The sequence below is a fragment of the Antechinus flavipes genome, chromosome 4 (assembly GCF_016432865.1).
Source record: "Antechinus flavipes isolate AdamAnt ecotype Samford, QLD, Australia chromosome 4, AdamAnt_v2, whole genome shotgun sequence".
In the NCBI taxonomy this organism is placed as follows: Eukaryota; Metazoa; Chordata; class Mammalia; order Dasyuromorphia; family Dasyuridae; genus Antechinus; species Antechinus flavipes.
The window spans coordinates 157,600,868-157,618,913 of record NC_067401.1 but is presented as its reverse complement, the minus strand read 5'-3'; the positions used below and the strand labels follow the sequence as shown (position 1 = coordinate 157,618,913).

The 18,046-nt window shown below is 31.8% G+C and overlaps 1 protein-coding gene across 1 annotated transcript in view; it reads right to left on the bottom strand.

Moving 5' to 3' along the window:
* Positions 1-18,046, bottom strand: part of LOC127560553 (ABC-type organic anion transporter ABCA8-like) — a 101,047-nt gene that overhangs the window by 23,075 nt on the left and 59,926 nt on the right. The window contains exons 21-25 of the mRNA XM_051995229.1: positions 13,074-13,207; positions 10,884-11,021; positions 7,981-8,088; positions 3,791-3,964; positions 3,183-3,296 (exon numbers count right to left, since the gene is read on the bottom strand). Coding sequence (XP_051851189.1) covers positions 3,183-3,296; positions 3,791-3,964; positions 7,981-8,088; positions 10,884-11,021; positions 13,074-13,207 — 668 coding nt within the window. The remainder of the gene's footprint in view (positions 1-3,182; positions 3,297-3,790; positions 3,965-7,980; positions 8,089-10,883; positions 11,022-13,073; positions 13,208-18,046) is intronic.

The following is an 18,046-nucleotide window of genomic DNA, read 5'->3' as shown; positions in this document are numbered from 1 at the left end:
GGAAGAAATAATTTCAAAAAAAAATCTACTGTTCACCCATTTGAAAGAGATCCCAGAAAGAAAACTTACTGGGTTTTGTAGCCAAGTTTCAAAACTCCCAGGTTAAGGAAAAAATATTGAAAGCAACAAGAAAAAATTAAATGTAGAAAATGTCAAGATTTCATAAGACTTAGCAGCTTCTACTCTAAAAGACTGTAGGTCTTAGACCACTTATTTCAAAGAGCAAAAGAGCTGGGGTTGTATCCAAAAATAACTTACCCAGCAGAGTTTAATATAATCTTAAATGAAAAAAAGAACATTTGGCAAACTGAAAAATATTCAGATATTTGTGACAAAAAGACCAGAACTCAATGAAAAATTCAATATTAAAGATCCAGTAGAAATATAAGGAAAACTTTAGAGTTACATAAAGCACTTATTAAAGTCAAACTATTTATTACACACACACACATACACACACACACACACACACACACACACACCCAAAAATGTTATTAATATTCTTAAAACTGTCATCATTACTAAGGTAATTTGAAAGAAAGGTTGAGGTTCAGTTGTGTATGAGAGTGTAATTCTAAAAAGCAAAACTGGATAGAAAAAAGCAACAGGGAACCATTATATTATATAAATGGGGCATGAAAGATAGAACTAAAACAGAAAAAGCAGGTGGGGGTGGAAAGTTAATAATGTTAGAATCTTACTCTCATTTGAGTTAAAGAGGAAACAAGTGTGCATCTGAGAGGCTGTAGAAGTCTGAACATGTAGATAAGTGAGGAAATGGGGAGACAGGGTTGCAGAGGGACTGTTAGAGGAGTTTGTGGATTGGGGTTGAGAAGTAGGGAGAATGGATTGAGAAACTCTTGGAAGGGTGAGTAATATGGAGATTGCAGGAGAGGGACAGAGAACATAAAGTAATAGAGATAGGGTAAAAAGAAAGTGAGAAAGTAGTGAATAAAATAAGATGGAGAAAAATCCACAAATTGTAATTATAACTTTGAATGTGAATGGTATGTTTATTGCAGCTCTCTTTGTGGTGGCAAAGAACTGGAAATTGTAGGGATCCACATTGGGGAATAGATGAATAAAGTTATGGTTTATGGTTGGGAAGAAATACTACTGTGCTATAAGAAATGATGAATTCAATGGTCTAAGAAAGTAATGGAAAGACTGGCATGAAATTATGAAGAATGAAGTGAACAGAATCAAGAGAACATTGTATACATTAATCCCAATATTATTTTAAGAATGATGTTGAGTCACTAAGTCCTTTTGACTATTATAAATATCATATTAAAAATAAAGTACATATGTGTAAAAATACTATCTGCATCCAGAGAAAAAACTAATAAATAGAAGTATATATAGAATGATTTTACTTATATATACCTATTTTTGTCTAATGATAATCATCTCTAAGATGAGGGAAGGGAAATAGAGAGAAAAATAAAAAAAAGAAAAAGAAAAATATGCATGATAACTTTCTTGTATTTGGAAGGAATAGCAATTTATACATGGTAGATTTGTAGTTTTTTGTGCAAGCATCTTTTTTTTAATTATTGTACTACAGAAATGCTTATTTTGTTCTGTGAATTAAAAAAACTAGAAAAAGAAATATATCAGATCATAAAAATCATATATACAATGATTATAATCATGTAAATGGAAACAACATAATAAGAGAAATTGGATACTTTGAAATTAAAATGACCAAACTTGGTCCCTTGGAAGTGACATAACAGTAGGAGATGATGGATGTAAACATTGTATAACATCAGACATTTTTTGATATGCTGGCTAGTTTTAAAATTTTTTATTAGAAAAAATAATCTTTTGAAGAGGAAGAGGGATACAGTAGGAGATTTGTGTGGCACAAAACATAAAATATTAATAAAATTTATTTTTCAAAAATATTACTGATAAACTTAGGGGAGAATAGTTACATTTAAGTAATATGGTATAGAAAAGTGGAAGCAAAGGGAATAGTTTTTGAGGCAGTTTAACTGTGACATAGAGAAGAGATTTAGAATGAGAATTTGAGTGGATGATTTGGGTCCAAATGATTCTTTTTGGAGGATAGGTAAATAGTATATATTTATAGATGGCAGGGAAAGAATTGATAGATATTAGTGTGACTTTAAAGTCTAATCAAGATTAAAAATCATTTAATATTATTTAATAATTTAATTTCACAAAATCGAATATTGTTGATACCTTTGGTAGAATTGGAATGGATAGCATTCATATAGTATTTTAAGTTTTGCAAAGTATTTTGTAATATTTTCTTATTTTCTTCTTACAGCCAACCTGGGAAGTGGGTACCATTATCATCTCCATTTTACAGATGAAGAATCCTGGTGAACTGAGGTTTAGTATTTGAATCCAGTCATTCTACCTCCAGGTCCAACATTTGATCAAGTTCCTGCTAGTAAAACAGCATTCCTTTTTTACACTTGTTCTATTCCTGCTACAATTATAAATAAAGGGATACTTTTTCAAATAGTGGAACTAGAGGTAGGAATGATTTGATGTGTTGGGTTTCTATTCATTCTTTATTGTAGAACAAAAGTGAAGTTAATAGCAATGTTTTTCAGAGACCTCTGAATATTATTATTGTTGTTGTTCAGTCATGTCCAATTCTTGGTGACTCCATTTAAGATTTTCCTGGCAGAGATATTAGCATGATTTGACGTTTCCTTCTCTGTCTTATTTTCAGATGAGGAAACTGAAGCAAATAGGGTTACATGACTTGTTCAGGTTACACAGCTCATTAAGTATCTAAGATTGGATTTGAACTCTGAAAGATGATTTTTCCTGACCCAGGATCAGCACTTTATGCACTATACAACCACCTACCCGCCCTCCTCTGAGTATTCTAACAACTCAAATCATTAAGACAGATTTGTAGATTATATATCAAAATGGACTCATTTTATACAATTAGGTATAAGTAATTTGTATATTTTCAAATGAATTGAAGGGGGTTGGGGAAGAAATGTCCAAGGCTGGATACAGAAAAAGATATAGGCAGAAATAAGCAGACTGTGAACATGATATATAAGTAAATAGCATTTTCCACCATAATTTTAATTCAATCAAAGCTCCTTTGAAGGATAAAACATATTTACCTTTAATTTTACATCAATATATTAGAACATGAATATTCACTATACATAAATACTTACAATAAAGAAGCAAGTAGACCAGATGCCACTATTTTTCCTTCCTTTTTTAGAAATGAATGAAATCACATATGTGAAGAAGACACTTGAGGCTGCATAACCAATGATACAGATGATCTGGAAGCAAAGGAAATTGCCACTGAGTTCAGATACTTTCCAAGAAATCACCAAATCTTCAAGATTCACAAATTCAGTGATGCATAAAAATTTTTGGATGTTCTTTGATTTATGAGGATATTACAGAATAATATAAAATATTATTTTTGATCAATTCTGGTCAAGTCAATAAGCATTCATTAGGCATATTATGTCCTAGTCCTGGAATACAAATAGGATACAGGTAGAAAGAGAGATAATTTCTGTCCTTAAGGAGTTTATATTCTAAAAGGAAAAGACATTACATAAACAAAGGGAGCTGAAAAGCAGGAAGGGTGATCAAGGGGATGAAAGAAGATACCCTTTGTGGGATATTGCAGAGGAAAGTTCAGAGTCAAGATTGGATCCTAGAGAGGAATGAAGATATATTTCACCTGGGGACTTCCCTTAAAATAGAGAAAAAGTTGCACACTTTTTGAATAAAGAACTTTTAAGATTAAAAAAAAACAACTTACCTCAATAAATAGAATTCCAATGTCCATTGTATAGAAGCCCCAGTTGATAAAGTATACAATTACATATATTAAAAAAATAATCACAAAATTCAAGGGAATGTCTACCAGTGCTTGCCCACACCAGTATGCTGAAGGGTAAAGGCCTGAAATCCTTAGTTGCATTTGAGCTTTTATCTAGTTTAAAAAAATAAAAGAGGAATTAAGTGAAGTTGAATTGTAAGATTTTTTTAAAATTAAATTTCTTTTAAACTTTAAGTTTTTCAAAGCACTTTATGAATATTTTCTCATTTTTTTTCTCACAACCAACCTGGAAGGTGGATGCCATTATTATCCATGATCTGAGCTCCACCAATCTGAGATGGACTGAAGTTTAGTATTTGAACTTAGGTCTTTCTAGCTCCTAATTGTTTTAAATGAAGCAACAAAGAAAGCTAAGAATGCATATATTTTTACAAATATTGCAATGAAGGAATAAAACTATTGAGTTTAAATCAAAGAAAATGTTTGTCCTGACAGGTACTATATATCACTAGGATTTAATGGAATGGAACTTATATATGAAATATTACCTTGTAAAGGTATTCTCTATTTAAAAGGAATATAATAAATAAAAGGGATGGAGAAACATTATATGTTAACTGATTCTGAATTTGTTTCTGAAACATTCTGAAAAATGTTATGGCAGAGTGGATGAAACACCACACTTGGAATAAGTAAGTTGTTTTTGTTCAGTTGCATCTTAATTTTTCATGACTCTATTTAGTTTTTTTTTCTGGAAAAGATATCAGAATGGTTTGCCATTTTCTTCTCCAACTCACTTTACAGATGAGGAAATGGGTAAGTGACTTTCCTAGGTTCACACAATAGTAAGTTTCTGAGGCCAGATTTGGATTCTGAAAGTGGAGTCTTCTTAACTCTACAACTGACACTCTATCTACTATGTTATATAGCTGCCTAGATTAGTTAAAAAAAAGTTCAAAATCCAACCCAGACTCAATGTATGACTCTGAGAAAGTAATTTAAGCTCTTATATACCTCAATTTCATTTTTAAAATGAGGGGATTGGGCTCAACAGTCTATTAAGTCTCTTTTAGTTTTAAATCTCTGAACTATGTCCCTGACAATTTGCAAAATGGAGCAATTGGTTGTTGAAGTTAAAATCATGAGAATCTTGAGGAAACTGACCACTCTAATTCTGAATTAATTTAAGTTAAAGGAAAAGCCAGGCTAGTCTGATGTGCATCTTAGATTTTAGAAGGGCATATTTCCAAACACTCAGAGAAAGGACAGGGAGAATCCTATGCCCTAAAATACTGCAAATGAAATTGTCTTTAAAGGGAATTAAATTTAAAGAATTAAATTCTGATGCTACAAATATAAGCTACTTCTTTGAGGGAAAGTTGTTTAAGAGATAAGTTATTTAAAGAGATTGATGGGGATTGATAGTTAATTTATTGGCCAATTAAGATTTTTTAAACTGTGAAGCAATGAGGCAAGTAACAAAAAATGAATTAAAAAGAATGGTACAGTATTGTAAATGTTAGGATTTAAAGCAGGAAAATATCTTAGAGGTCATCTAGTCTCACTTTCTTTTTTTTAAAAAAGAAAACTTAGACCCAGAAAAATTAAGTGATTTGACCCTACCTCATAAATTAGAGAATAGCAGAACTAGTATTCGAAATCAGATTGTTCCGACTTCAAATATAGTAGAAGTCATTCCCTCCTTGTGTGACTTATACAATCTTAAATTCTAAAATTAAAAATGAAAGATTGATGTCAATGAAAGCTAAAGAGAGCATGGGTAGATAGCTCTTATCTTGTTGCTGTTGTGTGTCTTTTGTTCTTTAAGAGTATCATGACATCAGGGAGTTGATGCCATGACATGTGAGTGAATCAGATTTAATTGAGCGAGGGCTGTACAAGGTCACCTGCCTCACTTTCTCCTCAGAACCATCTGAGTCCAATGGCCAGGTACAGATCAGGATAACAGAGATGGCCCTGGATGCAATGGGATTCCTTGGTCTTTTTAAGCTAAGGTCTTCTCAGTTTGATTGAGGCTGTACACATTCAGTGATTATGATTAAGTATTAATTGAGGCAAAAAATCTCTTCTTTGACCTAGTCAAAAATAAATTTAAGTAAATAAATAAAGAAATCATGGAGGGGAAGACACCATGTCTTAAGCCAAAAAACTCTCATATTCTGTATATATGAGATGGTAAGCATATAGGTCAATTGTAGTGTTGATTTTTTTTATTGATTTTTATTAAGCTTCTCATGAGAACAAAAGCTCACTTTTTCAATGTTAATATTTTCTTAGTGTTGCTCATGTAGCAGCAAGGCAACAAAGACAACTACTTCTGAGAAACTAAAAATAATTTTGACACAAAAGGCAAGGGGATGACTTATGTTAGGTCTGAATTGGCTGCAACATACAAATAAGGAAGACTTCTGAAGAATGATAGTAAAATCATCTTCAAGAAAACATATGGTAGAAGACTTGGGCTGATCGCATAGAAAGAATGAAGGATGATATGTGGAGAGCCAGAGTGGTCCACTAATGCTCAAACAATGTCAGGAGAAAGTAAGGAACACCATAAGAAAGTTGGTTAGTTTCCCTGTAATAAGCTTTGGGGAAGACTTAAAGAAGAGTCTTATCAAATAGACTGACATGAGTAAGTTATACTATATCATTGGAGAAAACTCTTGAATAGATACATGGTACAGTGAATCAAACCAAAGACAGGAAGCCTCATCTTCAGATGCAGACTCAGATATTTACTAGTTGTTAGTCACTCAACCTCGGGGCAAATCACCCAACCCAATTTGCCTCAGTTTCCTCATTTGTAAAATCAATTGCTGAAAGAAATGCAAACAATTCTAGTATCTTTGTCAAGAAATTCCACATAGGATCACAGTCACTTATGACTTAATTTATGGTACATACTTCCTGAACTGATGAAAATCACAAATATGTTTAAAGGTTTAAAAAAAAAAAACAACCTGCCTCCCAAATTATTGCTACGTGCCCAGACAATTTGAATATATTATTGTTCTTATCACAATTGACATCTAAATTGAAAAATTTAACCAAATTTACTACAGATAAATAATAACAACAACAAAAATGTAGTTAATGATATTCCCTACAAAGTTTTTCATATTTTTCATATCTTTGTGAGTGCACTTCTTGTATAGATATCTACAAACTCAACCATGTCTCTATTCCTTAAGCTTTGAAGATGAGGGATTCATCCATTTTTGCATTCATGACCCCAATTAAGTTTCCATAAATTTTCTTTCATTACCTTTCATTTGAGTGGGAGAAGGAAGTTGGGGTTAAATTACTTGTCCAGGGTCACACAACTAGTGTCAAGTGTTTGAGGCTGAATTTGAACTCTGGGCTTCCTGATTCCAAAGCCAGTATTCTATCCTAGCACCACTTAACTTCCTTTATTTTAATTATATAATCAAATTTTTGGGCCATGAAAATAGTGTAGTAGAAAGAACAGTGAACCTAGAGTACAAATATGTGACCTGAAGCAAGACATTTAATGGGTTGAGTTTTCAATTTCATAAAATGTAAAGTGTAAATAATAATGTCTCTAGTTCCTATCTTCTTAGGTTGCTCCTTTTTAATAGCAGTGATGGTTTTTTAATGATAATAGATAGCTAAAGTGGATTTTTAAAATTAATTTATGTTAATTTTTTTCATTACTGTTTCTTCATTGCTCTCAGTTTCTGATATTGTCCTGTCAATAATACTGCATTTATTTGAAGTAATATACTATTTTTTTGGATTGTGCTGAAGGAAGGATATTTTCTTCTTTATCCTACTATAATTTTTTCTTTCTTGGCCTTCTCTTTAGTGAATTTGTCTACTTAGGAATCCTGTATTTATGATATTTACTACTTTGATACCTCTCTGGCTGTCATCCTGCTCCAAATTGTATCAATCACAACTAATTACTTTACATCTCTTCTACATCAAAACAATATGATGCATAATGGACTCTCTCATTTGTTTCATAAGGGAAAAATATACATAGGAACATTCATGTTAACATCCCTACATCATTCAAGGGGAAAATTGATGTGTGTTTGTATGTGTGTGTGTGTGTGTAGCAGTTATTAAAGTAGTTACTAAAGTTACTTTATTAAAATAAGTTTATTTTAATGACTTTTTCTTACTTTGTAATCAATGATGCTGCTCATTGCAAAATAAGGAGAAAGACTGGTTGTTGCCAGTATCAAGAACAAATCTGTATCTGCATTAGTCATTGAACCGGGCTCCACATTCTGAAAGACAGAAGAGTAAATGCCAAAACAATATAAAAAAGTAAAACAAAAAAAAATATGCACAAAAATAAAGTAAATTTTCTGCAGTTAATGATGTATTCAAGCTAAAACTGTCAATATGATCTGTCATCCTAAAACTATAAAGAACAAACCTCTGGCATGTATAACTAAACTGGAAAATCTTTGCAAGTGGGATGACATGTCGGTTGAGCTTAGTTTCAGGGAGATTCACTAGCAGGTTATCTCCATATAACTCCTTTTCAAGACTTGCTACTAGTTATAAAGGGGTTGCAATCTAGATTAGTAGAAAGAGTAACCACTACACACAATACATGTTATTTCAATTTTGCTCGACTCTTCATGACCCCCGCTTTTTTTTGTTTGTTTGTTTGTTTGTTTTTTTGCAAAGATACTGGAATGGTTTGCATTTTCTTCTTCAGATAATTTTACAGATGAGGAAACTGAGGCAAACACGGTTAAGTAACTTTCCCAGACTCATAAAGTAGTAAGTGTCTGAGGCCAGATTTGAACTCACAAAGATGAGTCTTCCTGATTCCAAACCCAATAACCATTCTCAACAATTAATGCTTAGAGTACTGAAATATTCTAGAATAGTGGGAGCATTACAGTGCAGGAATGATATCAGAAGATCATAAGGAGAACAAGATCTAGAACAGACTATAAGCCTTAGTTCAAATCTGGCCTCTGACATTAATTGTGGGATTCTGAGCAAGTCACAAAACCCTTTTTGCCTCAGTTTCCTTATCTAGAAAATGAGTTGGAGAAGAAAATAGCAAATTACTCTAGTATTTTTGCCAAGAAAACACCTTTTAGAGTCATGAAGAGTCAGACACGAACAAAAATAACTAGATAAATCTCATCCCCTTATTTTAGTTAATTAAAGAAACTAAGAATTGTCAAGATTAAATGATTTGCCCACTGTGGACTCAGCAACAAGTGGCAGAGCCGAGATTTGAACACAATTCCAATGACTCAGAGTTCTCCTATTTTAAAAAATCTCATAAGAAATCAAACCATTCTCCAATTGATAAATGGTCAAAGAATATAAACTGACAATTTTTGAACAGACAAGAAATTGAAACTATTTCTAGTTATATGAAAAGGTGCTCTAAATCACTATTGATCAGAGAAATACAAATTAAGACAATTCTGAGATACCACTACATACTTGTCAGATTGGCTAGAATGACAGGGAAAGATAATGCGAAATGTTGGAGAGGATGTGGGAAAACTGGGACACTGATACATTGTTGGTGGAGTTGTAAATGCATCCAACCAATCTGGAGAGCAATTTGGAATTATGCTGAAAAAGTTATCAAACTGTACATACCCTTTGATCCAGAAGTGTTACTACTGGGGATTTATATCCCAAAGAGATCTTAAAGAAAGGAAAGAGACCCGTATGTGCAAAAATCTTTGTAACAGCCCTCTTTGTAGTGGCTAGAAACTAGAAATTGAATGGATGCCCATCAATTGGAGAATGGCTGGGTAAATTGTGGTATATGAATGTTATGGAATATTATTGTTCTGTAAGAAATGATCAGCAGGATGAATACAGAGAGGGTTGGAGAGACTTACATGAACTGAGAGTAAGTAAAATGAGCAGAATCAACAGACTATATGATGATCAATCCTGATGGATGTGGCTCTCTTCAACAATGGGATGATCCAAATCAGTTCCAAGTGTTCAGTAAAGAAGAGAATCAGCTACACTCAGATAGAGAACTATGGGAAATGAGTGTGGAATACAATATAGCATTTCCACTCTTTCTGTTATTGTTTGCTTCAATTTTTGTTTTCCTTCTCAGGCTTTTTCTTTCTTTCTAGATCTGATTTTTCTTGTGCAGCAAGATAACTATATAAATATGTCTACATATATTGTATTTAACATACACTTTAACATATTTAACATGTATTGGACTATCTGCCATCTAGGGGACAGGGTGGGGGGAAAGAGGGGAAAAGTTGGAACAGAAGGTTTTGCAAGGGTCAATGCTGAATAATTACCCATGTATATGTCTTGTAAATAAAAAGCTATAATAAAAATAAAATAAAATAAATATAAAAAAGAAAAAATCTCAATTGACTTTATTTCAGTATAGAATCAATATTCAGCTTCTCTTTTTCTAAATCATCCCTCAGATTGTTATTATTATCTCTTTTGCCTTTTTATTTTCTTAATACTATTTAATTTTTCCAAATACTTACAAGGATAATTTTCAAAATTTACCTTTTCAAAACCTTGTGTTCCAATTTTTTCCTCCCTCTCTCCTTCCCTCCCCTCCCAAAGGCAGCAAACAATCTGACATAAGTTAACATGTGCAATTCTTCTAAATATATTTCCTTAGTTGTCATGCTGTGCAAGAAAAATCAGATCAAAAGAGAAAAAAAAAACACGAGAAATAGGAGAACAACAAAAAGTTGAAAATACTCTGCTTTGATCCACATCCAGTCTCCATAGTTCTCTTTCTGGATGTGAATGACTCTTTCCATCACAAGCCTATTGGAATTGCCTTGAATCTCAACATTGTTGGAAAAAGCCAAGTTTTTAACATTCACCTTTGCAAAACCTGGTATTACAAGTTTTTCTCCCTTTCTCTTTCCCTTCCCTCCCCCTCCCCCCGCCCCCTGCAAAACCTTAAGACATCTGATATAGGTCAAACATATTCTCATATACATATAAAGAGTGTCAAGCTTCAGTTTTTGGGGAAATTTATTCACTAAAAGTACTCATTCATTAAACATGAATAATAATTGCAACACAACATACTTACAAAAGAAAAGAGAGTTTTCTTAATATGAATTTGCTTTGAGGAGTTCAACATTCTAAGTAATCCATTACTAACAATATTCATGAGGACAGGAAAGCATTGGATTCTCTTGGCGTTACATACAAGAGAAAACCTATAATCCTTAAAAAAAACAAAACAAATGTTAGTTCAAAATTATAAGAAAGCTAATATAAGCATTCAAATAGAATATATGCATATTTAAAAAAATTGACAGGATGTTCTAGGCTAGAAGTGAGGAAACGACTCTGCAGCCCAAATCTGGATAGTGAGTTAAAATTTTTTTTCATTTAAAAAATGTTAGTATATTTTAAAATATGAAAAGATCCTTATCTTATACGCTAGTACAAAAATAGAAGGTGGGCTGAGTTGATCTTTGGATTGCAGCATGTCACCCCATTTTAGAAAATTAGTTTACAAATGTCAAATGACTATGAGGTCCCTAAGCTTCACTGAGTGAGCAGTAATCCCCACTCTAGTGTAGAACTTCATTTATTTTAGTATTATGTGTTTCAGTCTTGAAAGATCATATTTTTAAAATAGATTTTATTCATAAAGATTATGTGTGTGTGTCAAGGGAAGGAGTAACTGGTAATTCTTGAGCCTCAGTCTCATCAGAGTTGATTAAATATAGATAGATGATATAGATATTTATATACAGAGAGAGAAAGATATCTATTTTACACACACACACACACACACACACACACACACACACACTCAACCTGATAAAGAAATCTATCTTATCCAATAAGGAAATAGAAAAGGAAAGGAACAAAAGAACATGGTACAAAGGAGAGGAGATGGAAAAAAAAGGGGAAGCAGTGATCCGAAGTAAAAGAGATAAGAAATCACTGACATTTAGCACAATATCTGGCATATAGTTAGTGTTTAATAGTAATAGCCTCTGTAATAACCTTTAGAGAGTTGCCAGGTGGCATAGTACATAGAGTTCTAGGATCAGGTCTAGAGTCAGGAAGACCTGAGTTTAAATATAATTTTAGTTTTAGTTAAATTTAATTTAGTTAAAATTTAGTTTAGTTAAATATAATATAGTTTTGTGATCCTGAAGAAGTAACTTAACCATATTTGTCTTGTTTTCTCATCTGTAAAATGAGCTGGAAAAGAAAGTGGCAAAACACTTCACTATCTCTGCCAAGAAAAAGCCAAATGGGATGACAAAGAATCAAGCATCATAGATATGACTGAACAGCAATTAATTCATATAACACTTAAGGCACTTTACAAATATTGTCTCATTTAGTCCTCCCCACAACCCTGGGATATAGGTGCTACTACTATTCTTATTTTACAGATTAGGAAACTAAGGTAGGCAATGATTAAATTACTTATTGAAGGTCATATAACTAGTGTTTCAGGTAAGTCAGTCAAATCTCCCTGACCTTAAGTGTGATGACCCCGTATTTCAAAATCAGCAGGAGTCAGGAATTCAGGTTAGGGAAAAATCCTGGGTCTTTATTCTTAGTGAAGGTAAAGAAGGATTGAAAGTAAAGGGGAATCGGAGGTGAAGGGGGATTGGAGGTGAGGGGGGGTCGCGATAGCAATGTGTGCAGCTGCAACAAGACGCCAGCCAGCAGTCTCCCTTTCCGCTTCCCTTTACACCCCCCTGCCTCCACCCACCAAAATCGTCATTTCCTATACAACACATCAGGACTTGCACAAAGAGTGGGCGGGACCATTCTGTCTCTAAGCATATATATTAATAGAGTATGGTCCAATTACTATTTAGCCTCACGTGCTTGGGACCTCAGTGCATCAACTTGAGCCTTAGCCCATTACACTTAAGTCCACCAGCTGTTTGCTTTACTAGTAGATGCTAGTTGATGGGTTTTCAAATTTATATTTAACATTAATATCAAAACTATAAAAATGTTATCTTTTATTGTATTGGGAATTTAGGTAATGAAATTAATGGATAGCTTCTACCATAAAATTAAAAAAGTAATTTAGAAAAAAAAAATTTTGCTGAATGGGGTAATTTGTCCACAGAGTGAAGATTGTGAAGAATTTTGTATTTGATTGCCAACCAAACTAGTCAATCTTTCTAACTACAAGCATATATGAACTAATGAGAATGGCCTTCTTCCTGTTTTATTATACAGAATAATATAAACAACACTTTGATTAAAAAACTGGAAATAGAGACCAACCTACCTCCTTTTCCCCTGATACAATTATAGCCCCATTGTAGGAAAGGTCAGATGTTCCATCTCTTTTTTCAAAGTCATCTACTTCCAGAGCTATATTCTGGTGCTTCAGAGAATTTGTAAAATCTTCAATATTATATCCTAATACATAGTTAAGAAGAGGACACCAGGAAATTATTAAAATGTGGATTTTTGTAAAACTCAGTTTTAGACATCCCAAAAAGAATTATTCCATTTATATTTATGAAAGCAAAAATGATAGTGCAAGCCTGCAATAGATTCTGCTAAAATGGAATAGACCAGGTTTCTTAAATCAGAAATTTTTAAAAATTCAAGTTTTAGTAATGTGAAAAATAATTTATCAAGTTGACATTGCAAGCTTCTGAATTATTATGATTTTTTTCCATTTAATGCTATTTTATTGTTTCCAAATATATGTAAAGATATTTTTCAACATTTTAAAATTAAGATTATGAGTTCTAAAATTTTCTTTTCCTCTTCCTCCTCTCTCCCCTACCCAAGACATCAAGCAATCTGATACAGGTTATTCATGTACGACTGTACATATTAAACATATGTCTACATTAAGTCATGTTGTGGAAGAAGAATCACAGCAAAAAGGGGAAATCATCAGAAAGGTAAAGTAATGAAAATAGTATGCTTCAATCTGTATTCAGACTCTAATCAATTCTGTCTCTGGATATGGATAGCATTTTCTGTCATGAGTGTTTTGGAAATGTCTTGCATCATTGTATAATATGAGTTTCAAAAGAGATTTTCTATCTCCAAGTAATTCATGGAATTAAAATTCCATGTAAAAATCCCCTTATGACCCAGTCACTTTTCTAGTAGTGAAATTCAGTTTTTTCAGTTGTCTTCTTTTTCCTCCTAACTTGCAGTTTCAGCATTTAGCACATATCAAAATCTCTTTTCCAAAATACAAATTTGTTTTTTATAATATGAGATCACTTAATATATCTTCTGTTCTGTGAAGGCTTTAATGAACCACTTTAACTCTTCCTGTAATCCTCTGCATGGGATATATTATCTCAGAAATCACCACAAATTACAGACACATAATCTCTTATACCTTTCTCCCACAAGCTATCTTTTAGCTAAGGATCATTGATGGGTTCTCAGGAGCCCAATTGTTTCAATGGTATTCCCAATAGAATTTTAGAAAAGTCACAGCATGTTGTGTCCACTATAGTGAAATAGTATCAAATCAAATAAAGTGGACAATCATGTGTTGCTTGTGATCTGCATTAGGGGAGAGAAGTCTTATGAGATTAAATTAGTGGTGCCCAAAATAGACTCTTTGTATAAGACAACTTACAGATATATGGGAAAAAATATTAGATTTTGTATATTTATTTTTTAAAAGCCTAAAATAGACAGAAATGAAACTTTATGATTGGGAGCAATCACCAAATGAAGAATAACTAAATAAATCATGATATATGATAATGTCATGGCATATATCTGTGCCATCAATAGCATTTGTTAAATACCTACTATATATTGGGCCCTGTACTAAGCCCTGCAGATACAAAAAAAGACATTCTCTGCTTTTAAAGATCTCACTATCTAAATGCAAATGATTATGTATAAACAAACTATATAAAGAATAAATTGGAAATCATCAATAGAGGTAAGACACCAGATTTAAGAAAGATTTGGAAAAGCTTCTTATAGAAGATGGGATTTTAGTTAAGACTTGAAAGAAGCCAGGGATGTCAGGAGGTGGAAATGCAGAAGGAGAATATTCCAAGCATGGGGGAGAGTCAGTGGAAACAGAAATGATGAATACAGAAAAGCACAAGATATATGAATTGTTTTAAAATGAAATGAGCAGAACCAGGAAAATAATATATGCTTATGTAATGTAATGGTATAATAACTATAACAAGTTCAATGGAGAGAATCAAAACAAAAGAATCAAGACTGAATGTTTTGAAATTATAATGACCAAGTAAGCTTGATCAAGCAAGGTTCCAAGGAAGATATAGTAAAATATTTTTTCTTACTTCTTTGAAATGATACTTATGGTTGTGGAACACCACATATAATGCTAGAATGTTTTTATATTTGACTAGTTTAGATAAACTTTTAAAGAATCTTTTTTATATTTTATTTTATAATTTATTTATTTAAAAAAATTTATTTATTTAAATATAAAATAATAGACGAAAAAACATTGTCATGTATGTACACAGCCAAACATGAGAGGATTGATTCAATATAAAGCAATATTTTTCCACATCAAGAAAATCTATATAATATTTACTACAGATTGCTTTCATGGCTATACAGTCTTGCTTTGCTTCCTTTTAGGTTTTCTTTTGTTCTCTGCTGTTCAGTTTATCCTTTATTTCCCCCCTCCCTTCCTTACCTCCCCAGAGAAGGTTATAATTAGTCATGGATATACACATACACAAATACACACACATGTAAATATGTAAACATATACATAATATATAAATACACACATATGTATATATGCAATATATACATATACAATCATATAGATAAACATGCACATATGTAAACTACACTATTTTCTATGTTTTTCTAAACCAACCAACTTATCATTTCCATACACCACAATATTCTAACCCAATCATATTCTAACTGAAAGATTGTTTATAAAAGTTTTCCCCCATTTTCTGCATTCCTTCTATTCTTGACTGAATGTTTTATTTATACCAAAGAATTTTGCATTTGAGTTTTAAAAAAGCCACTCTTAAACTTACATGAACTGATGCTAAGTGAAATGAATAGAACCAAGAGAACATTGCCCACAACAACAATAAGATTATGCAATGATCAATTCTGATGCATGATTCTTTTAAAAAATGACAAGTGATCTAGAGAGCAGTTTGAGAAAAAAATAATATGAAAATATTGGACAGCCTGAAAATCATATTAAATAAAAAGGTTCTTGATACAATGTTAAAAAATTATCAAGGGAATTTACTCTGTAGAGTAACAAGAAGAACAAAGCAGAAATAGAAATCACTATCTGAATCACCACCTGAAAGAGATCCCAGGAGGAAAACTTACAGAAATATCATAGCCAAGTTTTGAAGTTCCCAGGTTAAGGAGAAAATATTAGAAACAACAAGAATAAAAACAATTTAAATATTGTGAAGCTGCAATAAGAATTACACCAGACCAGCAGCTTAATTGAAGAATCATATGTCTTAAAATACTATATTTTGTAGAGCAAAAGAGATGGAGTAACTTATCTAGCAAAGTTAAGTGGAATCCTGAACAACCCACGACAACAAAATGGATATTTAACAAAATGAAAGACTTTCAGATATTTGTGAGAAAAAGCAGAACTTAAGGGAAAAATGAACATATAACATCAGAAGTAAACATAAATACAAATTTTAAGGAACTCAAAAAAGTCTAATAATTTATATCTTATATATGAAAATAATTATTAGTTCTTTTATGATAGTCATTTTTATTTGTGTTGTTTGAAAGAAATGCTTGAGTTAAGCTGAGTATAATAGGGTGATTCTAAAAAAAATAAAATTGTAGGGAAAAATAATTATCATATAAATGAGGTAAAAAAGGAAAAATAAATACACAAAAACTAATAGAGGGAAGAACAGGTCAGAGCTGAAACCTTACTCTCGTCTGGAATGTGTTAAAGAGGGAACAATATATACATACAGAAGAACATAAAATTATATTAAATTTAAAATGAAATAATAGGGTAAGGAAATAGGGTGGGGGGAGAGGAAACAGGAAGGATTCTTAGAAGGGTGGATAACTTAAGGAATAGAAAGTCAAAGTAGCACATAGAAGTAAAGAGGAATAGGAGTAGGGTGAAAAAGATGAATAGGAAAAATAGGAAGGAGGAAAATATACAACAAATAATTATAATTCAGAATGTGAATGGAATGAACTCACCCATATACAAATATAAACAAACACTTTATAGACAAATAAAGTTAGATCTAAATAATTAAAGTAGTGTTTATTGTTCATTGGTAGGTGAGGTTGGTATAATTTTTTAAATTGATGTTACCTAACAAATCTATTTATATAATGCCATCCCAATTAAATTACTAGAAACATTTTACCAAATTAGAAAAAAATAATAAAATTCAATTAGAAGAATGGAAGATCAGAAATTTCTAAGAAATCAGGGGAAACAAGATGTAAAAGAAGCCAATTCAATAGTATCAGATCTTCAGCCATATTATAACAGAGCATTTTTGAAGCATAAAATAAATAATTTTGATTATTTTAAATTAAAATTTTAGTTGTCGTAGATCTTGTCCTTTTTAATTTTTAAAAATTTTCTTTTATCATTTCTTTGTATCTTAGGACATCATTATATTCCCTTTGCCTAATTTTAGTTTTTAGAGAATTATTTTCTTCCTTAAGTTTTCGGTTCTCTATTTCAAGTTGATTAACTTTCTTTTTGTAATTTTCTTGATTTTCTTGGATTTTTCTTTTTTTCCTAATTTTTCCTTAGTCTCTCTTATTGGATTTTTAAATTTTTTAAAAAAGTTCTTCTAAGAAGTTTTTTTTTTTTTTTTTTGCTTGAGACCATTTCATATTTCTCATTGAAAAAGAAGTGGCTATTTTCCTTTTTTAAAAATAATACTTTTTTTCAAAATATATACAAAGATAGTTTTCAACATTACCCTTTGCATATTGAAATTTCCCCCCTCCCTTCACTCCATCCCGTTCCCTAGATAGCAAGTAATCCAATACATGTTAAATATGTGCAGCACAACAAAAAAGGTGAAAATATTATGATGTGATCCACATTCAGTCTGCAGTCTTCTTTCTGGATGCAGGTGGCTCTCTCTATCACAAGTATATTGAAATTGCTTGAATTACCTCATTATTGAAAAGAGCTGCATCAGAATTGATCATTGCATAATCTTGTTGTGGGAAATGTTCTCTTGATTCTATTCATTTCACTTAGCAACAGTTCATGTAAGTTTAAGAATG